This window comes from Pogoniulus pusillus, chromosome 32, assembly GCF_015220805.1.
Source record: "Pogoniulus pusillus isolate bPogPus1 chromosome 32, bPogPus1.pri, whole genome shotgun sequence".
NCBI lineage: Eukaryota > Metazoa > Chordata > Aves > Piciformes > Lybiidae > Pogoniulus > Pogoniulus pusillus.
Genome location: NC_087295.1, coordinates 1,811,197 through 1,835,644, shown reverse-complemented (window position 1 = coordinate 1,835,644; position 24,448 = coordinate 1,811,197). Strand labels below are relative to the sequence as shown.

The 24,448-nt window shown below is 45.1% G+C and overlaps 1 protein-coding gene across 5 annotated transcripts; it reads left to right on the top strand.

Moving 5' to 3' along the window:
• Nucleotides 1–5: 5 nt before the first annotated feature.
• NT5C3A (5'-nucleotidase, cytosolic IIIA) lies at nt 6–23,851 on the top strand. Of its 5 annotated transcripts, none has more exons than XM_064169842.1 (10): nt 6–273; nt 12,832–12,938; nt 17,570–17,668; nt 18,110–18,179; nt 19,017–19,063; nt 19,801–19,886; nt 20,131–20,220; nt 21,181–21,343; nt 21,903–22,103; nt 23,234–23,851. In XM_064169842.1, exons 1-10 carry the CDS (start codon nt 162–164, stop codon nt 23,333–23,335), a joined length of 1,077 nt encoding a protein of 358 aa, XP_064025912.1. In that variant the 5' UTR covers nt 6–161; the 3' UTR covers nt 23,336–23,851. The 5 variants fall into 5 exon arrangements, with proteins under 5 accessions (XP_064025912.1, XP_064025908.1, XP_064025909.1 ...); XM_064169839.1 differs by having other exon boundaries at nt 210–299; XM_064169841.1 differs by lacking the exon at nt 6–273 and adding an exon at nt 12,383–12,484.
• The last annotated feature ends 597 nt before the right edge of the window (nt 23,852–24,448 follow it).

Sequence of the window (24,448 nt, the reverse complement as noted above, 5' to 3'; positions counted from 1 at the left end):
GGGGCGCGTGCCGGCGGGGGCGGGCGGCGCTGCGGACTCGCCGGGGCTGGCGCCGCTGAGGGACACCCGCAGCCTGCCACCCGTCCTTCGGCGACTGAGAGGCCAGCCTCGCCTTCCTGCAGCGGCTCTCGGCGCCCCGGCGGTGCCCCCGGGGAGCTACCATGGACAGGACCGCCGTGGCGAAGATGGGAGCCGTGGCCAGCGCCAGCGTGTGCGCTCTGGTCGGCGGCGTGGTGCTGGCCCAGTACATCTTCACCATGAAGAAGAAGACGGGTAGGAAAACCAAGATCATCGAGATGGTACGTGGTAAGAGGCCGTGGCCGTGGAGCGGGGCGGCGCGGAGGAGGCCGCCCGCCCCCGTGTCCGCGGGGGTGTGCTCCCAGCCCGCCTTGGCAAGCCGCGGGCGGTCCCGCACACGCCGCCCTTCGAATGCCAGCTCCTTGTCCTTCCCAGACGTGCCCTGCAGATCGTGTTGTAGGAGGCTCAGCTAGCTCAGCCCGAAGTGTTGCACTGGGTAATCTTAGAGGTCTGCTCCGACCAGGACGATTCTATGACTCTGTTCCACGGAGGTTAAGATCTTCTACAGCTCGGGGGGAGGGGGTTGTCTGTCTGGTGCCCACCTCTTGAGACGAAGAAGCAGAGCAGGTCTGTTGAGCCGAGCTGGCGATCCTAAGGACAGACGCAGCTGTTCGGGCACAGCATGATCCACCGACACTAGAAATGTCAGCTCCGTCCTGCCCTTACCGATAGGTCTCGGTGGCAGTTTAAGTGCCTGCTTGTAACGCGTTTGAAAGAAAACGAGGAGGGGGCACGGGGCACACGCGTTCAGCCAGCTGCTGGGGCCGGGAAGCAATCTCCGATCACAGGGACTATAAAAGGAAGGTGGAGCTGCCTCTGCCCTGCCCTTGTTAAACTTGTTGTCTGGGGTGTTACGGCATTAGCTGCTTGCCTGTAAGTTGGTGTAGACGAGATGAGGACAGGCTACAAGAGTCGGGGCTCTGCAGCTTGGAGAAGGCTTCCAAGAGACGTTGAAGAGGGCTACAGGAAGGCTGGGGAGGGACTATTGACAAGGTCTTGTAATGACAGGACGAGGAGGAATGGGTTGAAACTGGAAGAGGACAGATTGGTACTGGATGATAGGAAAGGGATCTTTGCAGTGAGGGTGGTGAGATGCTGGCACAGGTTGCCCAGGGAGGTTGTGGAGCACAGAATCACCCAATGTGATCGAAGATCGAAGATCACATTGGGTGATTCTGTGCTCCACAACTTCCCTGGAGGTGTTCAAGGCCAGGTTGGATGAGGCCTTGAGCAACCTGTTCCAGTGGGAGGTGTCCTTGCCTATGCCAGGAGGTTGGAACTGGCTGAGCTTTGAGGTCCCTTCCATCCTAAGCCATTCTATGATTCTATATGCTGACTGCCTTGAAATCCTTCACAGTTTAAGTTTCATGACTTGGACACCACTGTGCTGCAGAGCTGAACTGAAATCATCAACCCGTTTGATCTTAGCCAGTGGATAGTTTCTGATCTCCATTGCAAAACATTACCAAAAGCCCTCAGATTTATTATTGTTTTAAAATGAGACATGGAAACAGATACTGAGCCAGTCTGTCCTCATAGCAGAGCTGCTGCAGCCCTCTAAGCATCCTCGTGGCCCTTCTCTGGACACGCTCCAGCATCTCCACATCCCTCTTGTACTGGGGGCTCCAGAACTGGATGCAGTACTCCAGGTGAGGTCTCACCAGAGCAGAGTAGAGGGGGAGAATCACCTCCCTGGCCCTGCTGGCCACACTTCTGAATATGCTGCATTTTGGAGAACCTTCTGAAACCCTTTATTCAGCAGTGCAGACTCAGTGTTTGTCATCTGTGAGACACTGTTTTAGTTTATCATGAGAGAAGCCTTGCTGGGGGGAGCAGGGGCTGTTTTCCAGCCTGTAGTTTAAGTTAGAGGGGTGGTAGGGACTGATCTTGCTTTACTGAAATGTATTTTTTCTAATACTCTGCCAGGCTGGTTTTCTGTGTTAGATTAAAATGACAGGATTAGTCTTTCATAGTAATTAACTACAACCTTTTTTTTCTTAGTTAATATTAGATAAATATAAGACAAATATAAGTAAAAAGCTAACTTAAAGCAGTGTTTAAATGCATAAAGACAGGGATGGCTACAAATCAAGACCTGTTAATGTCAGGGATTATGATGCCAAGAATATCCAATGTGAAGAAAAGTGGGAAGGATGCACCAGTCCTGTAGAAAAGACACCAGTGGCCACGTTTCCTTGTTGCATAATAAAAATTAAATTCTTAGATATCTCTCCCAGTTCAGTAGCTTAATCCTTTAGCAAAGTCATTAGCCTGGTACTGAAATGTAACCTTTATAAAAACACCATCAATTTACTGCATCTCAGCTGAAAGCAGGAGTTGTGGGGTTTAAAGTACTAATGCTGTGCCTTCACTGACCATCTGAAGTCAAAATGCATTGTCACAAATGGTTGTGTTAAGGGTTCTTTGTTTCATTCAAGGCCAGGTTGGATGAGACCTGAGCAACCTGGTCTAGTGGGAAGTGACCCAGCCCGTGGTGGAGGGTGTTGGAAGCAGATGATCTATAAGGTCCCTTCCAACCTAAACCATTCTATGAATCTAAGTCTGCAAACAGGGAGCTCCCCTTGGGCACAGACACATGTAGACAGAGTGCAGCTCCACTTCTGAAGCAACAGAGGCATTAATAGTAGGTAGGTCACCTTAAGTTTTACTCTGTGTGTTAAGAAACACCTCCCAGAGTCTTCACTACTGCACAGCCAAACTGCCCTTGCTGTCAAACCATAAAGAATTCCTACAGTCAGGTGAAGGGAGAAGTTAGCCACAAGTTTGCTGACTTTAATTTAAAAAGTAGGTTAATAATTAATTAGATTCTGCAATTAACTTCTTAGATAATGTTTAATAGCTGCCTTTAAAAAAGAGATTAAACCTTACAGTAACACTCAAATCTTTTGGATTCGTCAGGCCCCAGACAAGTTTGCAGTGAAGTTGTGGGTCCTTATATAGCAAATCAGTATTACTGGTAATAAGACTTCAGTTTCTTGCTTACTCTTTGCAGAGCAAATGAGTTGCTCACAGAGTAGTGTGAGTCTTTTGAAAGCACTCAAGCACAAGGAGCAGTAAGATAGGGAGCTGATTTAAGGAAAGCAGCTTCATGGAGTATCAGGAGTTTTTTCTTGTTGATAGAACCTTGGATTTTATTTAGTAGGTTATTCCTCACTCTTTAGTTCTGGAGGTTTTAATTATGTTCATTGTGTAAGGATGAGAAATACAACAGAAGAGGCTGAAAAGAGAAGAGCAGAATACCTTAAACAGACTTCTTCTCTCAGGTTTGTGTTCCAAAAAGCTGGGTGAAGGCTTAGTTACAATCTGCCTGTGTCTCCCTTCTGGCCCTGAGGTGACAGGATCCAGTTACCTGCAAGACTTTCTATCAGATTTCAACAACAGCAAATTCAAAATCAATTTAAAACACATTGCCTCCTTCCACAGGAAGCTTTTCACACAGCCACTCTTAAGTGTCTCTGGCCAGTTGCCTTTTCAGTATGTCAGAGGAGGAAAAGGAATGGGTGGATTTTTTCAGTATTGAGATTTACATGCAGAGAAGTGAGCAAACAACTGAGGGAGGTCACTGCTGTTTATCTCCTTCCCTAAGCAAAACAGAATATATTCTGCCAGTGTGACTGACACTGGATTTGGGCAGGGAGATGGGTTTTTATGATACAAATAGTATCACTAATCATTTTTTTCCATGCCAGTCTCTGTTGAGACTGGCTTCTTGCTCATGGGACATCCAAGCATTTGGGCCACGGATAAGGGATGCAGACCTTTACAACTAGCAGCACTCACATACCACTCCACTTCTTTATCCTTGTCTTGTTGCTGGTAACCAGTTGTTATAGTAACTGTGACGTTACTCTGGCAGGAGACATGGATGACCTCCAAGTAGAAAAGAAAGTAAAAGGGTATGTCATGAGAAGCATTCATGTGCAGGAGTTAAACAGCCACTGTGTGAGCCTCAGCCACTGTGTGAGCCTCCTTCATGCAGGCTCTTTCCTTGACAAAGACAAGTTTGAGCCTGAGCAAGTTGGAATCAGTAAAAGGGGAACAGAAGGAACATCAGCCACATCTAACCACAGCCCTGCAGGACATGGGCACTTTCTGGGGAGTGCAGTGATAATATTTAAATGCTGTGACCTTGAGAGCTGTCTGGGGCTGTGATCCATGTGGGAATAACACTGATCCAAAGGAGTGGTGCCATGCCATAAACCTATGTAGTGAAAAGTGACACCTAATAATGCTCTCACCTTTTGAGCTGTGACTGAGAGCCTTTACATAACAACTGAAGCCTTAGAATATTATATTATATTATATTATATTATATTATATTATATTATATTATATTATATTATATTATATTATATTATATTATATTATATTATATTATATTATATTATATTATATTATTTTGCCTGGAGAAGTAGAGGCTCAGGGCAGAGCTCATTGCTGCCTACATCTACCTGCAGGGAGGCTGTAGCCAGGTGGGGTTGGGCTCTTCTGCCAGGCAAGCAGCAACAGAACAAGGGGACACAGCCTCAAGCTGTGCCAGGGCAGGTCTAGGCTGGCTGTGAGGAGGAAGTTGTTGTCAGAGAGAGTGATTGGCATTGGAATGGGCTGCCCAGGGAGGTGGTGGAGTTGCCGTGCCTGGAGGTATTCAAAAGAAACCTGGATGGAGCACTTAGTGCCAGGGTCTGGCTGATTGGCCAGGGCTGGGTGATTGGTTGGGCTGGCTGAGCTTGGAGATCTGTTCCAACCTCATTGATTCTATGAGTCTATTGTAGTTTTTGGAACACTGTTAAACTTCTAAAACCAAGTTACCTTTAGTATGAGCACTGGAGATGCCATATGACTATCTCTAGAAACCTTGGGGTTTGTTTCAACTCTCTTCCTCAGTAGAAGAACCACATGGACAGAGTGATCAACAGCAGCATTACTCAAACAACCTCGTGTTGCCCACGGGTGTGTTGCACAAGTAATTAGAATATATGATAACTCAGAATGTGCTTTGTAAAGCAAGTTTACACAGGCCAGAAAACAGACACTTGAAGTATAGCTCATGTTGATACAACTTAGATACTGGTAATTAGGATTTTGTTCTCACTGCAAAATAATCCAGCTGGAAGTTTGAAAAATTTAGATCCTAGGAGAAGAAAATTTGGGCTCAGTTTCAGTGTTTTGTTCTAACACCATGAGGAATCAAAGAGTAGTTTGCTATACAGATTATGGGCATACTACTAGTTGACTTTGGCATAATAAGCTGATCCTACCATTTAACCTTCTAGTGCAGAATTAGGTTGAATATTCTGCAGTTGCTGCTGCCTATTTTTTTCATCTGTTTAAATTCAGCAAGTTTTGAAACATTGACAAGGAGTGGGAAGATAATGAAATCTTTCACTCTGCACCAATATCCTTAGACTTCATTCAGCCTAGTTAAAACTTTTATGATGAGCTACACCTGAAAATTGAGCTCCAAGTAGTAAATAGAAGTAAATGTTGGGATACTCTCTATATTGTAGTTACAGGCTCAGAGGAGCTTGTTGGCTACTTTCTTTATCCTTAGTATAAAGTCTTTCTCATGACAGAAAAGCAATCTTTCAATGAACCATTCTGCTCTGAAACATATTTACCTTTTGGTAATTGCTTTGAATGTGTTAAGTCATATTTTTGAGTGGTTTTTTTCTCCTCTTTATAGTAACCTTTGATTATTGATTGAGCTCTAATGATATCTATTCTCATCAGCTCTTTTTACAGATTAAGGCCAGTAGCACATCCTGCAGGTGATTACATTTAACAATGTCAGCTCTAAGAAAGGGGTTTATTTGAATACACAAATCATTGCACATTTGTTCCTGTTATGAATTAGAGTTGTACAGAATTTTAACAGCCTTAACAAGAGTTATCAACTTCATCCTACCTCACATCTAAATTGGCCACTACAGGCTTTGAAGAGACCCAGGGTATGGATCCATGCTTTTGTAGGCAGAAGAGTAGTAGCTGTAAATTCAGTAGCAATTGTAAATGTAAAACTGTTTGGAAACTTCTTTAAAACACCTGAGCTTTTGAAGATCTTTCCCTAAAAAGAACAGAATAACTAGAACAGCTGCCTCCTCTCACCTTTGGTTTCCACTTGCATTGATTGCATCATGCAAAATACATAAGCACATAGCTCTTTTCTTCTCTGTTAGCTAGTTCCCATTCACATTAATAGCTTTCCAGCTGACAGTCCCCTTGCTTCCTTCCATGTGTGCATACAGACAAATAATCTGTGCAAGTCCACAGAGCATACTCTTCACTTCCTAGGAAAAGTAACTCTTGGAAGGAGTTTCAGGAAGAGACCAGAAGAGGCTGCTCTCATTCGGTGCATTTGTCCCAAGGTAATCAGTTTGCCAGATTCAGCTGCAGCAGGCTGTGAGGAGCAGCAGGTGGCACTGGTTTTGCACAGTCGATCTCTGAGGATGGGTTTATCCTGTTTTAGAGAAATCCTGGCCCACAGTGACAGGCATTTTTTGGCTACTACCTGACCCCAGAGCAGCCACATGCAGCTGAACTGTTCCTGCGTGCAGAAGACCTGCGGCAGCAGCCATGGCTCTGTCAGATGCTCACCACTGAAATTTGCCTGATGCCAACACATGCAAAGTGCAACCCATAGGCAGGGACAGGTCTCAGCTATTCTTCTGACCTCTGTTTCTTAGCAGTGTGCACAGAGGTAGAAGGCCAGATCAGAGCAGGGAAGATAACTGGATAAATAAACCCCCTTGGAGCAAAAATCAATCATGCTTCAAGTCATCCTGCTGCCCCTTACCTTTAAAATGAGTGTATGGTGGCTGTGCTTCATCTTCAGACTTCAGATTGTCTTCTCAAGAAGTTTAGACAGTACTCAAAGAGATCCTAGAAGTTAAAACCTTAATTAGTCCCAATGTGTAACTTTAATTGGAATATTATACTGGGACTAGATCCTTCCATCAGAATTGTGGTGTCTGGTAATGCATTGCAGATTAAACTTTGTCCTGCTGACTTTGCTTTCAAACTGGGTCCCACAACCCCTACTCAAGGGTCAGAGTTTATTTGGTCTAGATACAGCATTCTTAGGCTTACTGAGGACAAAAAAATCTAAGCAGATGGGGTTTTCTTAGAAGCAGATAAGAGAATCAGCAACAACTACTTCAGGCCTTTGGCTTAATGGAAATTCCATTCTGGGTAGTGTTAGGAGGGGACTTGGAACACTTGGGGAACACTTGTTCTTGGGGAACAAGGCATGTGCATGTAGATGGACACAGGAGATTTCATTACATGCACAGCTTGGGCAAAAGTAGTGTAGCTCACCAAAATGACATCCTTATGCAAGATGAGCTTCTGCACATCTGATAGCTCATGAAGGATTTATCAATGTGCCACAGTATCAACATGCTACCAGTTCCCAGAGCTCCCTCTTCTTTGCCTGGGTATTTTAAAGAAGGGTTAGCTGTACTAACAGCCTCACCTGGGAGCATGAGGTTCTGTGCAGGGTGAGAGGTAAGTGGGTCTGTCAGCTAGCCAGGCTCCAACATCTGCCCTGTTACCAGAGAAGCATTAAAGGAAAAGGAGACTACCACTCAAAGTCAAAATTCCTGACTGATCACAAGTTAATTTTCTGTGTCTGTGCTCTCCAAAAAGGCTCCACTGGGAAAAAAAGAAGGATGGGACCAAAAAAAAATCCAGAAAATACTTGAAGCTAAATTGAAGCATCACCATGAGAAGTGAATGATTCTCCCTGTGTTACTAACAGGGAGTGTTGACACCTTCCCTGCAAGGTCCTGCCTGACACAGACAATATCACCTCTCTAGCAGAGGCTCAGGGAAAGCATAAGGAAAATTACCATGAGGTTTTTCCCAGAATGATTTTCCAGCCTCCAGGAACTTGTCTTTTACAGCCAGTGTCTATAATTTGAGGTTTGTCCAGTTGTTATCCAGTCCCTTCCTAAGGCTGTGTAAACTTACATGATCACCAGATCCACATCTTACTGCTTGCTTAACTGTGTGACCTGTAGCTGTCTCCTTTCAGATGGTTTCAGTGTGCCTTCTGTTAATTTTAGTTGATGACCTCTACCCCTTGCCCTGGAAGAGATAGTGAACAGTCTTATCCCCATTAACCTTTCCTATGCCATCCTCTCATTTCTTTTCCAGGCTGAAGAATTAGATTATAGTCAATATTCCATTCTGTGGAAGCTTTTCATATTAGTGCCCTTCTCAGGGCTTTTCCCAGTTCTGCTGTACCCATTGTAAGGGAAGGAAAGCAGAACTGCATTTGGACTGGATGATCTTGGAGGTCTCTTCCAACCTGGTTGATTCTATGATTGTAGCAGGTTGGCTGTGGAGGTGGTTGGGGCTCCATCCCTGCCAAGGTGAGGCTCAGCAGGGTCCTGGGAAACCTGATCTAGTTGAGAATGCCCCTGCTAACTGCAGAGGTTGGACTAGATGACCTTTGGAGGTCCCTTTCAACCCAGACCATTCTACAGTCTTTCCTCTGGGTGATCTTTCTATGATCTTTTTAAGTTGCAAGTGCAGAAGGTGTTTATAAAGAGGGTTCTCCAGAGAGCCTTGGCTAGAACAGTTGCCAGTGAAATATAAGTATGATAGGCAAGAAAAAAGGCTCACTTTTCTTCTGCCCTGCACTGAGTGACACAACATTGATTGCTATGGTCTGGGTGGTAGGTTGGGCTGGATGATCTTGCAGGTCTCTTCCAACCTGGTCAATGCTATGATTCTTAAAGCATAATATAACAACTTCTTAGTACTGATCTAAGCTTGCTTGTATTTGGAATGTTTTTATGTTCTTTATTTTTTTCCTGTTAAGTGGAGGAGAGAAATTATGAAGGAAAAAAACCTTGGCTGAAATTCTGGCTCACTCACTTGCAGATACTCAGTATCAAAGGTTAGCTGTACTCAGAGTGAGTGGGAGCAGAGCACAGAGATAGGTGATTCCCCTAGCACACACAGAACCTGCCTGCACTGAGCTCTATTCAGTTCCAGAGCTGGGTCTGTATAGTTTGTACCACACAGATCCTCTCAGGAGGAGGCTGAAGGATGGAGAGAGACTCTTGACAAAGGCCTCTAGGGATAAGAGGAGGGGCAGTGGCTTCAAACTAGGGAAAAGCAGATTTAGATTGGGTGTTAGGAACAAGTCCTTTACCCTTAGGGTAGTGGAACACTAGAAGAGGTTGCCCAGGGAGGGGGGTGAGGCCCCATCCCTGGAGATATTCATAGTCAGGCTCAACATGGCTCTGAGCAACCTGATCCAGTGGAGAATGCCCCTGCTAATTGCAGAGAGGTTTGACTGGATGACCTTTGGAGGTCCCTTCCAACCAAGGCTTTGCTCTAATTGTATGATTCTCTTCTCTGTAGCAAGCACTCTCATTCTAGTGACCAGAAAAGACTCTTACCTGCAACCTCGTTCTAGATCTTTAAACCCAATGCCGGTTTAGTTGAAGTATTCAACTTCTAACTGCAAAGAAGAAAAGCTCAGCTTGTTTGCTTATGTACTAAACACAGCCTGTGCTGTGTTTATTTCTTTCCACAGAGAGGTGCAGCTTAGGGCAGGAGTGTGCAAGGACCAGTAGAACCAGTTTTCCTTTGCTTCAAACTGAAAACTTGCAGCGCTTCATACTCGTTAGAGAGCATCCTGAGTCTCTACAAAACAAGTTCCTCTAACACACCAATACATAAAGTTGAACTTTTTGCTACTCTGGTGTGAATCATCTAATGTTTGAAGCATTCTCCTTTTTTCTTTTCTCTCCCTTTTTTCTGCACAGAATATTTTGCAGTCAGGATATGGCCTTGCAGTCAAGATCTGGCCCTCAGCCAAAGAGAAATGGTTTCAATTGAGCCTATCTCTTGACATAGTTTTACCTCTTTAATTAGTGCTGCTTAAAACATATTTCAGTGACCTCTGGTGTTGTGAGAGTGGAAATATTGTGCTGGGCTTGGTGTCATTAAAAAAGAAGTGGTAATTTTAAATCACCTCTTACCAGAAGTTAAAGACTACAACCAAAATGCTCAACTGAATCCAGGCAGCAGCAACAGAACTCGATCGATAGTTCCTGCAACCAAAGTGTTTGACACGAAGGTTTTAGAGCTGCACAGACATCTTGTTGTGGAGATGAGGAGCTTAACACACAACATTTGCATTGAAGTGGAAGTGCCTTGTTGGTAGAGATAGAGGAGAAGGTTTTCTAAGAAATAGGTGGTGCCTGCAGTAGTGTTTACAGCAATTTTGCTGGCATCACTTTCTAGCCCTTGCACCAACACTCTAATCACGCAGGCACAAATGCTTTCTGCTCTGGCCTACCAAAAAAATCATTCTCTAACAGTTGGACTTCATAACTGAGAAGTACCAAAATATCAGCAGCCCCACCACATCCCAAGTCTCACCTAAGAGGTTCACAAGGCTCATTTGTATCAGTACCATTCTCACCTTTGAAATGCATGAGGACTCAAAGACAGGTAGTGTGCACCACCACATCCCAAGTCTCACCTAAGAGGTTCACAAGGCTCATTTGTATCAGTACCATTCTCACCTTTGAAATGCATAAGGACTCAAAGATAGATAATGTGCAGACTGCATGCATAAAGTGATGCCTTCCCTTGAAGTGTGCCTTCCCCCAGCAAGCATCTTTGACTTCAGGAGACTTTTTAAACCTGGAAATCCAGCAGTGGCATCTTGTAGCTGTGCAGATAATTCCTACTGCAGTGTAGGTAGCTTTCTCAGACATTACTGTGGAGATAAGATTAAACAAAAGCCTGCTAACTATATTACAGTACTAGAAAAAGGAACGTTTCCTCTATCTTGCCTATTACAACTGTACAAATGCTGTAACAAGTAGATAAATGGGAGCTAGGAATCCTGGCAAGTACCAGTGGCAGGCTTTGCAGGGATTATCTTATGTTTTGGACAGACCTTCCAAACTGTTTTGTTGCTTCAGGATACAGCAGACCTTAACTTGTAGGTGCAGATCTCTCAGTGCTAAGAGGATGTGTTGAGGGAAGCTGCTTGGTTTGTATCAGCTGAAGTACTCTGTAGGTGCTTTGTTGTCTCAAACACAGCATAAGCAAAGAAAAAGAAGGCTACCTGTGTAGGTCAGAGCCTGAGCAATGCTGACAGCCTCTAAGTGAAATGCAGACACAAAGCATATGGATCTACTGATCCATTCAGAAAAAGACTTACTTGGGTTTTGGTTGGGGGTTTTTTAAGCACATCTTCCTTAGAAGGAAATTTTAATGCTTAATTAATTTATAGCCTCATTAATGAGGGGAGTTGGGGGTGGATGGAGTTCATAGCACTAGGGGCTTTATGTGTGCTACACTCCTAATCTGGCCTTGCTTCAGTTCTGATGACTGCCTTGGTCATATTCATGACAGTGTATGAACTGGGCTGATGTTTGTGGTGTTCTCTGGCAGCCCAAAATAGTGATATAAAGCTAAGGTTGGGCAGGGATTACAGGATAGCATAGGGAACCTGGCACAGCTGATACAGCAAGAGGTAACTGCAGTGTATCAGTTTGATTAGAAAACACTTCCTTCATGTTCTCACAGTGAAAAAGATTCCTTACAGACTGGACGTGAGGAGGAAGTTCTTCACCATGGCAGTGGTGAGAACCCAGGGAAGTGGTTGAGGCCCCATCCCTGGAGATGTTTAGGGCCAGGCTGGCTGAGGCTGTGGGCAGCCTGATCTAGGGTAGGGTGTCCCTGGGCAAGGCAGGGGGGTTGGACCTGGCTGCTCCTTGTGGTCCCTGGTTCTATGAATTCCTGTGTCACCTCGGCACTGTCTTGGATCGCCCAAGGTGCCTAACGAAAACTTTGGACAGCACCTTGAGTTGCCTTGAACCAACAAGCCTCCTGGATTTCCTCTTACAGTATCACATAGCTAATTAAAGTCAAAGCAGAGACTGATTAGCAATTAATTGCTGCTTCTGCACCAACGAACACGTGCTCCTGTGGGAACACCGAGGAGACCACAGCAATGAGCTGGCAGAAGTTTGCGGCACTGCACAACAGGAAATCCTACAAGCACTTGGGAAGCGTTTGCAGAAGGGTTAAAAAGCACCAAACTTCTGCACTGAAAAACAAGAGCCTCCCTCTGCCCCAGCAGCCCAAAGGTGCTGGCTGCATCCCTGCAAGCTGCCCATTCAGGGAAGGGCAAAGGTTTTGTTGCTGGTACAGCAGCTGAGCAGGCTGTAGTGCTGAGCACGGCAAACCACTGCGCGCTGCTGGCTGCGTCACTGCAGCCTGGGCTTTGGCTCGGGGATTAGTCAGGCTGCACTGGCAACGCCCTCAGCTGCAGCTCCTGCTGCTATATTAGTGTCTCTCGAGCAAGAGGAATTTTCTTTTGCTTCTGCAGCGGCTCCTGCAAGACCCTCTGGTAAGTGTGCACAGCTTCTGTCAACAGTGCTGATCTCTGCCTTCTGCCTGCCTGCCTGAGCCGCGGCTGGGAGCTGAGGAGTTGCTGACAGTTGTTTAGAAAATGAAAAGCTGATAGCACAGACTTGGCAGCACCTCTGAAAGAACAAATACATTTACTGCTTCCTGTGGAGCAGGTTAATTCTACTCCAGCACGTAGCAGAGCAGCCGTAGGTGTGGGTACCTTGAGAGTGGCGTAGCTGTGTGCCGTGCATGTCTGCTTCTATTGCTGTGCAGCGGCAGAAAAGCAAAGTGCACATCCTACAGCAGACCAGTTCTTAAAAGGATTTGGTTGGTTTTCCTTGGCAGCCTGTATGCAAGCCCTGCATCTCTGGACTCTGCTTGCCACCTATGCTGTTGCAGTAGGACAAAATCAAGGACAGAAGAATCAGGAGTGCCCTAAGCTCAACGCACAGGTACTCTCCTTTAAAAGCACAAGAGGAAAGCTGTTGTCTGTTTGCTGTGAAAGCTCTCTCTCCACTTACTTTGTTTCGGTTCAATATAGCTGTGGGTGGTTGTTTTTTTCCCCTCAACTAAGCATCAGAATCCAGCACATTAAGTGTAAAAAGATGTCAATAATTAAACAAAAGAGGGGAAGATATTTTTAGTGCATATCCTATTCCATGTCTTAAAATAACTTGGGTAGGGAAGCTGCTTGCAGTTGTTTGGTATAAGCTGTGCTGGGTATCTGGTTCTGCAGCAGGGTAGCGAGCAGCTGTGCAGACACTCATTGCTCTGCTGGGTCACTGCCAGAAAAACATTTGCCTGTTTACTTTCTAGCTGCCTACGCCTAAGGCTAGTGCTGGGTAAAAATATCAAGGGTGATTTGGTTATTGCTAGTTGCTAAGGATTTCTTACCGTATTTGAGCTTCCATACTTAAATGGAAGCTCAAATGTAAAGCTTAAGGAGGTTGTTTTGGTAATTAGAAAAAGAGAGGATCTGTCCTGAGCTGGGTTCTGCACAACAGCAGTTGCAGCGAGCTGCACATAATGGAGGGGCCGATGTGACTCTGCTCACGTCCAGCAGCTGCTCCTGTTCCTGTCTCGAAGATAAGCCTACTAACAGCTGAGGCTGGCTAAGAGAAACCTCCCTTGCACTCATGGACTGAAATTCGAATTGTCTGAGTTCAAGCCAAGCTTGCTTTATACACATAGGAGCGCCTGGGACCTGCCGGTGGTACATGCAAATGGAGGAGGAGAGAGGCAGATGCTCCCGTTCTGTGGTTTGGGTTATGGCTCCCTGGCTGCTTCTGACTCTCAGGTGGCAAACAGCACAAGTTCTGTGAAGTTTGCATGCTCTTCAGAAGGTTTGTGCTAGGGTTTGTTTTCTAGAGCAAGTAGGTGAAGGTAATGTTCTGTAGTATAGACAAGAAAAAGGGAGTGGAATAGAACATGGAAATGTCAAGTAGGGAACCTGCCCCTTCCCTTCACTTCACCTTCTGCCACCAAAACCAACCAGTTTTCTGCACCTTGCCAGGCTATCAAATTTCACAGTGATCACTGCTGCCATGTCTTGCCTTTTTTGGTAGGTGTCCACAAGTGATAGCTGGGCTCAGACCTTGCAACTGGAAATCTGCACTTGGCAAAGCGTCTTGGTTTAGGCTTTTTCACTTGGAAGCTGTGGCCTTGGACTAGAAATAAAACCTACAAATCACTGAACCCTTTCATTTTATCCCTTTGATTCGCATTTTCCTTGTTCAGAAATAGTATTTGCCCTCTCCTTGTGTACCTGAAGTTAACAGGTTTGGAACCTAGTCTAGGCTAAGGGGAAGAAAAAGGCAGTTGTGCAGTAAGTGCACTTCTCATACTGTCAGTACTGCTGCAGCTAGTTCTTGTCCATTGCTTATCACTTAGCACATTATAGTCATCTGAAATCTTGTGGGCACTTGTACATGTGAGAGCAGTTGCTCTTGCTCCTGACACTCCTACCAGTCATCAAGGATTACAGAGAAGTTGCCTGTACCATTTTCTCCCCCTCTAATGCAGGGTGATGGAAGGTAAGACAAGTTGGGATTTGCCAAGTAGCAGAGGCCTACAAGGTAAAAGTGTAAAAATACTTTGCCCCACTTTTTATGTCCTTGCTCAAGGCATGACTTAGACTTCTGTTGATAACCTCCTATATATTTATTACTGGTGTCTAGATTGGGTTGTGAAATGATCTCTATCACCTTGCAGTTAAGATAGCAAATCATTTATCAGCTCATCCTTCCCAGCTTAAAGCCACAGATAATGGAAGCAACAAAGGCTCCCACAGCTGCTTTCCTTTACATAACATTCCCTTCTGTTTTTTCCCCCCTGGGTTTGCTTGCTTGTTCCTTAATTAAATCATAGTGACTTAGATTGTTGTTTTACTGGGCAGGGAAGAAGCTGCTCTGCCTCAGGAAACAGCAGACTCAAAAGTTCAGTATATTCTCAGATCCAGAAGATGACATCACACCTTGTGTTCTTAATTTCCTAGGATACCTGATTGGAAAAGCCCATTACAGCAGTTGTGAATTCACTCAGATACCTGTCTTCCATTTTACTCATCTCACCAACTCTTCTTTTGTAATTGAACTGATTGAGCCTGAACTTAAATATATGCTTCTAGTATTTGAGGCAGTGTATATCAGCAGCCCCCAGCTACAACACAAAACCAGCTCTGTTTGCACTCTTGCTACCCACCTGCACATAAGAAACTCTCTCTGAGAGCTGGAATTCAGTCTGCTTATTACAGTAACTACTTCTTTTCCTGTTTCTTTCCTTTCTCCCCAGCTACACAGATGCATGCCTCATGTGCTTGTAGTTTTCAGAACTATCCTTGTTGTAAATGACCTATTCTGTGGTTTGTAGGCCTGGGGGATTTCCAAACCTGCGTGAATCCATTACTGGTCATTCATCAAGGTATGGCTGTAACACTGTTAGCTGCAAAAGAATTGCCTTACTCCAGTTACAAACAAGCAGATCTTTCCCTCCCCTTTTCATAAATCCCCTTAAGCACAACCTTCAAAATTAGCTTCTTCAAGTTTGCTTTCTGGCTTCTTTTTGAAGGCTTAAATACATCAGGGACAAGGAACTCCAGCATGTTTGCGGGCAGCATGCATGCCAAGCACAAGTAACTTTGGCAGTTAGGTCATCTTTTAACATATGTTTTTAACAAGGTAGCAGTCTCTGAGCTATCTCAGTCCTTGGTAAGGCAGCAAAACTCTTGTTGCCCTTGTATAAAGTGACAGAGTAAACAGGGGCACCGAAGCGATTGGATGTGCTGTACTTCCAGATGTCCCAGTGAACCGTGAACTCCTTTCCCTGTGCTGATTTACTTTTAGCTCTGTATGCTGAAGTTGCCTGCTCTGAAAAACTTTCTTACCTTTGCCAGGTGCTTGGCTGGTTCTCTGTATACTTTCTTCACTGGTGCATCAGAGTGTTGGGCCTTTTGTGTTTACTGGGTTTACTCCTAGTGCTTTCTTAAACTGGTAATAGAAAGAAACCTTGTCCAAGGGGCTGGATTTTTCTTAGCAGCAGTTTTTGACTCTTTCTCACCTGTCTTACCAGTTCACTCCAACTTGAGCCTGCTTGTCTCTTTCAACTGTCAAGTGGCAAATAAGCTACGAAATAAAACCCAACAGACAGGGCAGAAGCATGAGACACTGAAGGAAAGAGTTTGTACAGAGAACTGATGGATGACCTTTTACTAGACAGTTTTCTTTCCTTCTAAGATCAGTGATAAAGCCTAAATAAAAGGATTGCTACTTAATATGCCAGTTACTGGCACAGAGGCTCTTTTGGCTGACCTTCTTGTTTGAGGCTTTATCAGATGCTGTACCTGTATGAAGAGCTGGTCTTTTCTATGAAAGCATCTGTGGAAGCAAAATTGTCTGGGTTATACTCTCCAACTGGCTTCAGTCCTTGTTTACAAATGAAAGATGTATCAGAAAGAAACAAAACCAACCTTATCAGAAATAAATGAACCTTAAAACCTGGTCTTTAATAGGAGTATCAGTTTACATCAAAGCAGGAAGCTTTTACCATGCTTCAAACCTTGAGCAGCATCTTGTTTAACATCATCTACCAAAGTGCTTCATGAGGAGGTTCTTCTTTCAGAAGCTTACAAAAGGCCTTAGTCAGAAATGAAAGTGACCCAAGTTTCCTCATGTAGTCTCCAGCTCCTGCACCATTTGTTCTGTTTAATTCACCTGGGGAGTTTGTTGCTTAGTACCTAAGTGAACCAAATAATGTTTTAACTGCTTCTCACAACAGCATGCATTGGGATTTTGATTTTGGCATTCTATGTCTAAAGCTACCCATATCATTTGCCTCCCAAGACAAAGGAACAAGTTAATTGACAGTGAAAAAAATGACAGAACAGAGTCAGAATGCTCTTTTTCATTCTAGAAAATGCTGTGTACCCACCAAACAAGTGGTAAGGTTGCTTTTGTTTACCAGCACTGCATGACATACAGCAGAAAACCCCTAAAAGACAGAACCACAGAATGTCAGGGTTTGGAAGGCACCTTCAGAGATCATCAAGTCCAACCGCCCTTGCAAGAGCTGCACCACGTAGGGCAGGTCACACAGAAGCACAGCCAGGTGGGCTTTGGAAGTCTCCAGAGAAGGAAACTCCACAACCTCTGTGGGCAGCCTGCTTCAGGGCTCTGCCACTCTCACCATGAAGAGGTGCTGAGATGGAACCTCCTGCATTCTAGCTTGGACCTGTTGTTCCTCATCCTATCGCTGACCAGAGCCAATATTTAAAGCTACCTCCAGTTCCTCCTGGCCCCTGCTGCACAGGTGTCCTTTCCATCACAAACATGGGTTTGCAAGACTCACAAACAGCAGCTTTTTCTTCAGGGGTAACTTCACTCCAACTTGGGTGTTACTAATAAAGAAAAGGCTCAGTAGCATCGAGTAGGAACAAAGTGTTGTGTGTCCTCCTAACAGTCATGGTGCCAGAACTCTGCTTCCACTGGTTATAGGTGCAGAGCTTCCACTCTGATGGGCAGAAGAAGTTCTACCTGCTATGTTTGCCTCTGTAAGCAGATTTCTCTCTCTGTTCTTATGCTCTCCACAGATGCCAGAATTTCAGAAGAAGACTGTCCACATTAAGGACCCAGGGAGAGTAGAGGAGATTATTTGTGGCCTCATCAAAGGTGGAGCTGCCAAACTTCAGGTAAAGATAGCAGAAGGTGTAACCAGTTTGAACAAACTCCATTCAGGTGCCTGTTGCTCTAGACCAAAACACATCAAAGTGTGGGTTTATGTGCTACAGAAATCAGCCCCCAGGAAACCTTCACAACTTAGGCATCTGTTAACTCTTTTTAACAGCCCTTGTTGATTGAACTGTAACACATCCAGACAGGACTTAAGCCAACGATGCAAACACATCAACTAGGTGATTTCAGGAAATATTCTGACCAAGAATATTTGTTAGGGGAAAAAACCCAAACCTGTTAATGGGATATTGTAGCTGGCATTGCAGCAGTTGGGTAGTGCAGGGAGACTGCTGTGGCACTCAGCTGCAGCTAGTGGCGGTCATGCAGAATTTCTAGCCAGGCTTTCCTTTGTCCCTCCGTGTTGTAAAGACAGCTTTGCTTTTTCTTTCCTTAACTAGATTATTACAGATTTTGATATGACATTAAGTAGATTTTCCTACAATGGAAAAAGATGTCCAACTTGTCATAGTGAGTACTTTTTTTTTTGTTAATATGGATTTCTTTGTTCTTTCAGTTTTAAACCTTTCAGATTTTACTTTTCTAACCAATCTATTCCCTAACATAATGAGATTTTATACTGGCTTCTTACCTAACCTGTCTGTCTGAATGAAGTTAAACTCTAGTGGCTGCCTGTATGTGGGTTTGTGCATTAATCATTCAAATCAGAGAAGCTGTCACTCACAAATAAAGCAGTTAAATTCTGAAGTATAAAATGTCACAGAGCACTGGGACAGGCTGCCCAGAGAGGTTGTGGAGTCTCCTCCTCAAGAGGCATTCAAAACCCACCTGGATGCATTCTCATGTGACCTGTCCTGGGTGATCCTCCTCTGGCAGGGGGTTGGACTGGATAATCTTTTGAGGTCCTTTCCAAACCCCAATATTCTGTGATTCTGGGATATGGTAGAGTTGGCTTTTTTAAGAGCCCACCCTAATCCCAATGCCTGCAAGAACCAGATGATCAACTCCTCAGAACTCTCTTACATTTTTATCCTGGAACCATTTATAACAAACAAAAAGAATCCATTTACTAATTAACTGGGATTGATAAAACACACAGATAGCCCAGGATGACTTTAGAACCAGTTAAAACTCCAGAAACAGATAAGAGAGCTTGGAACTGACCTTTTCATTCAGAGCTGAGGGGAAGGGCAGCTTCATGCTCAGGAGGAAAAATGTGCCTTTTACTAGTCTCTGGCAAAGCAAGTGCTATGGAGTCATCATCAGCTATGCCCTTGAGAGTGTTGTGGAGCAAAGTAAAAGAAAGATGCCATCCTGTTTAACACCTCTTTTTGTTTTCACCCCCAGACATCATTGATAACTCTAAGCTCATCACAGAGGAATGTCGGCAAAAGGTAAACAAAGCCTCCTCAGTTGTGTGGTGTTGCACTGATAAACTGTTCCTGTGCCCTGCCTTCACTCTCTGTTGAATTATGCAGCACAACAAATTCCACAGAAGAGAACACATCAGATTGGAAGGGACCTTTGAAGGTCATCTTGTCCAACCCCTCTCCTGCAGTGAGCAGGGACATCTCCAACTAGATCAGGCTGCTCAGCTTTCACCAAGTTTGACCTTGAGTGTCTCCAGGGATGGGCCTCAACCACATCCCTGGCCAACCTGTTCCAGTATTTTACCACTCTCATTGTAAAGAACTCCCTCCTTATATCCAACCTAACTCTACCCTGCTCCAGTTTCAAACCATTGCCCCTCGTCCTACCACTACAAGCCCTTCTAAACAGTCCTTCCCCAGGCTTTCTGCAGACCCCTTCAGATACTGAAGCAAGGGACACTTGGAAGCCCTTAAAGCTCTGAGGTTTCTCACTGACTGCAAAACATCCTCTCACTGGGAAGGGAGCAGAAACATTTCTTGTTTTGAAGTTAGCATCTTGTTCAGTTTAACAGCATCCACTTCTTATGCCACAGCTAGATTTAGAGGCTAACCCTTTGTTCAAAGAGCAGTTCAGATCCCATTTGATCTAAATCATGGCAGCAGAAGGAAAAAAAGTAATGTTGATTGGTTAGGTCAAATACTGAGCATTCTTTTAAACCAAATACATGAAACATCTGTTGTTTTGCTTTCCTCCCCTCCAGTTATTGCAGCTGAAAGAAACTTACTATGCTATTGAAATTGATCCAGCTCTCACTATTGAAGAGAAATACCCTTACATGGTAGAATGGTAAGAGCCACCTCAGACCTTTTAATTATACCAAGAGGAGATGTAATAAGTTTTTAAAAGCTAAGGAATTAGCTTTTAGCTAAGGCATTAACTGAATTAATCTCCTAGAACATCATGCAGCAACTCCTTTTGCTTTGCTGCTGACTTGAAATGAGCACAAGTTAACCCTGCAGGATGTGCTTTTAAGATCTCATGAAAGGTCACCAAGTCCCTTCTGACTCTGTTTTGTTTGTTTCTCTTCTAGGTACAATAAGTCTCATGCACTACTGATTGAGCAAGGCCTACAAAAGGATAAGTTTGCAGAAATTGTGAGGGAATCTGATGTGATGCTGAAGTAAGTTCCTCTGGATTTGAAGGAGCCTGTTTCAGAGCACCTTCTCCAGGTTCTTACTGGCTGTTACAGAGAGAAAAACAAACTCCCCACCTCTCTGAGGCTGTGACACTTGAATCTTGAACACACTGCTGCATGCTTCCCCAAAATCTGTTTCCTAGTAATAACCACAGAATGGCCCAAGAGATCACCTGCTCCAGCCTCCCTGCCATGGGCAGGGACACCTCTCAACTAGACTGAGCTGCTCAAGGCCTCATCAAGCCTGACCTTCAACATTCCTTGGAGGAAGTATCCACAACCTCCCTGGGCAGCCTATTCTGGAGTCTCACCACCCTCCCACTCAAGAACTTCTTCCTAAAATGCCTAATGTCCCTCAGCATCAAACCATTCCCCCTTGGCCTGTCTCTAGAGACCCTGTTAAAAAGTTCCTCTGCAGCCTACCTGCAGGATCCCTTCAGGTACTGGCAGGCAACTCTAAGGTCTCCCTGGAGTTTTCTCTTCTTCAGGCTGAACAGCCCCAGCTCCCTCAGCCTATCCTCATAGGAGAAGTGCTCCAGTCCTTGGATCATCTTTGTGGCCCTCCTATAAACCTATAAAAGGTCACATATTTAAGCAAGGAAGATCAAAAGGAGACATACAGCCTGGTAGTAGCTGGAGCTCTACTAGTTGCTTACTTGTTCTGGGAGAGGGAAGTGGTTTTAAATCTTTAAAAAGCATTGTTAGATATTCTGGGGAGAAAATGATACAAACCAAGCCCAAACAGCTTGGTGCAGCAGTTTCTTGCCAGAGCTCCCTGCCTTGTGTTGGGTTGATGATTGTTACTGGCCTGAAAAGGAAAAGAAATAAAGGCAAATGCTCAGGGACAGCTCTTTTCTAAAGGTGATGTGGATGTCTTCTGAAACTGGGACTTCTCTTGGCTTCCTTTACTTGAGATTTGATCTGTATTTCTGTTCTGTGTTGCAGAGAAGGATATGAGAACTTCTTTGATAAGCTGAGTGAACATAATATTCCTGTGTTCATCTTTTCTGCTGGAATTGGAGACATTCTGGAGGAAGTTATCCACCAGGCTGGAGTCTACCATTCCAACGTCAAAGTGGTTTCCAATTTCATGGAGTTTGATGAAAATGTATGTATGACATAACAGAGCCTTGCCAGACATCACTGCTTGTGGTGCTCTGCTATTTGTACCCAAGAGGAGCAGCTTAATGCACAGATGCAGCCACCTACCCTGCCACCCAGAACACTGGCACTGCATTCTCAGCACTCTCTCGGGCAGAAAACAAGCAGAGGCTGAGAGTTCAAACACTGCTGCCGTGCTGGGACTGAGATACCATTCATTCCAGGTTGCATTCACTTGGCAGGGACCTCGGAGGTCCCCTTGTCCAAGCCCCTCCTTGCAGTCAGCAGGGGCACCTCCAACTAGATCAGGGTGCCCAGGGCCACATCTCCACCTGCCCCTTAGCCCAGTACATCACTGCTGCTCCCCCAGGCAGGGAGAATCCCTGTCTAGTGGTAGCACTACAGCCATCACAGCAGCTAACAGTCAGCTCTCTGCATCATCAGAGGTGGCTGAGGTCGGTGTTAGTGCAACAGTAACATCACCCAGGGCGTTCCATCCTCTGCCTTGAGCTATTGGAAAGCTTGTATGGTACTGGCAGTCACTGCAGAGGCTTTTCTCCTCACAGGGAGTACTAAAAGGATTTAAAGGAGAATTGATTCATGTTTACAACAAGCATGATGGTGCCTTGAAGAACACAGAGTACTTCAAACAACTGAAAGACAACAGTAACATCATCCTGCTGGGTGACTCCCAAGGAGACCTGAGCATGGCAGATGGAGTAGCAAACGTTGAGCACATTCTGAAGATTGGCTATCTCAATGACAAGGTAAAGGAGCTCAGGGACTCTTGTCAACTTCAGTCAAGCAATGAGAGTTATGGACAGCTCCTTCATAGTAAGCTCCAGATAACAAACCAAGGGTTTGGCCTCTCTTTGTTTTGAGAGGTCAGATGTTCTTTGTGCATTTCTCACCTCGAGTCTCTCTCTAACCCATAAGCTGGAAAACCACCAATGGAAAGTCACAGAATGGTTAGAGTTGGAAGGGACCTCCAAAGGTCTGCAGTCCAGCCCCTCTGCAGTCAGCAGGGAGACCCTCCACTACATCAGGTTGCCCTCTGCAGCCTTTCAGTGTCTCCAGGGATAGGGCCACAACCACCTCCCAGGGCAACCTGTTGCAGTGTTCCAGCACACTCATAGTGCCAAAGTTGTTCCTCACATGCAGTTTAAATCTCTAATTTCAAACCATTGCCCTCATGCTATCCCTGCAGGCCTTTGCAAACAGTCCCTCTGCAGCCTTTGTGTAGCCCACTTCAGATACTAACAGACCTCTGTTTGGTCTCCCTGGAGCCTTCTTCAGGCTGAACAACCTCAGCTCCCTCAGCCTATCCTCACAGCAGAGGTGCTCCAGCCCTCTGCTCAATTTTGTGGCCTTCCTCCACCTCCAAATTGGTTTGGTTTTCATACTGAACTACATCCAAAAAGAGATTTTATTGAGAAGTGCAATTCAGAAGCTGGAGAAATTAATTCTCTCAAAGGAGCAGGAGGAGTCACAGGAATTTCAGTTCTGGATTGGTAATGGAGGCAAATCACAGTCCTTCAAGTCACAAATTGTTTGAGGCAACAGAGAGCTGGCTGTTTGCTGACCCATGCAGATCATTTGCATTCAGGGAAAAGGAAACTTCAGTTCTCTCTTTGCCTTTTGGGAAGCTGAGAAAGTGTTTTTCCTTCAGGATCTTTATGTGCAAGCTCCTAGAGTGCACAAGATGTACATCCTGAAATGCAGAGAGGGATCTGCCAGGCCACTGCTACTCTGCCAACTCCCAGCAGAGACCCCTATTGGCACGGCTCATTCCCTGATTGTGGGGCCTAGAGTGGGCAATGTTCTAATCATAAGAAGTCTTTCAGCAATCAGCTGTACAGCTCAGCTGGTCTTTCTCTCTTATCCCTGCTGCAATTAGGTGGATGAGCTTTTGGAGAAGTACATGGACTCTTACGACATCGTCTTGGTGAAAGACGAATCCCTGGAAGTAGCCAACTCCATCCTACAGAAGATCCTGTAGCTGGCAGTCTCGAGTCACTCCATTCCTTCCAGGAGGCAACTGGACAGAAGGGCAGACGTTTGCTGGCTTAGATGTCCTCATCACCCACTGTCAGAACTGGTTCATTTAAAGTTCTTACCTTCGTCCTGGTGTTTTCAGACCCATGCAGGATCCAGTGTCAGCTAGAAGCTCCTTTCAGTGCTCTGATGCTCCTCTTTACTGTCTCACACTCCTGTTGTAACTAGGTTTAAATCAGATTGCCCAATGTGAGAACTGCTGCTACTAGGATACTGTGGTTCACTCTCTGGTAATCAGACATTTCAGAGGAGCAGCTCCAAACCTGTGGCTGGTTTGTAACCCAGAAGATGTGAAGGTTCTGTGAATAAGCAGCATGCACCTTTGTGTTGCCTTTTCTTCTGTCGAAGAAGATACTTCAGTCTCAGCTGGACTCTGAAGGATCTTACTCATCTGCTACAGACTTGCAGGGAAGATTTTCATACATCTGTTTTGGTTCAGTAAAAATGCTTTCTTCACCCAGTTCAGGCAAAGTGTTGCTTCTTAATAGGTTGTTGTATCACAGGATGCCAGAGGTTGGAAGTGACCCAAAGAAATCATCGAGTCTGACCCCACCCTGCCAGAGCAGGACCATCCCATCTAGCTCAGGTCACACAGGAACACATCCAGACAGGGCTGGAAAGGCTCCAGAGAAGGAGACTCCACAGCCTCTCTGGGCAGCCTGTGCCAGGGCTCTGGGACCCTTACAGTCCAGAAGTTCCCCCTTGTGTTGAGGTGGAACCTCCTGTGCTGCAGCTTCCATCCATTGCTCCTGCAAAGTATTCCATGTCCTTGCTGTTACTTGTCCTCTGTGGATTGGGAAGAACATTTTAAGCTCCTCTATGCAGAGTTTCTCTTCTTTGTAACAACAGGTAGTTTCACAACCTAATACCACACTGCCATAACTGCAGCCCCTTTTCAGGTCTTCTTTTGTGTACTGTTCCCCTTCCAGCCTGCTGCTTCACAGCTAAGCTAGCAGCTCTTGCAATTCTCAGTGAGCTGCTGTGGATACAGAAAACCCAAACAAAGCTGGATCTTGCTCTTGAGTTTCAAAGCTTAATTTGCCACCTTGCAAAATCA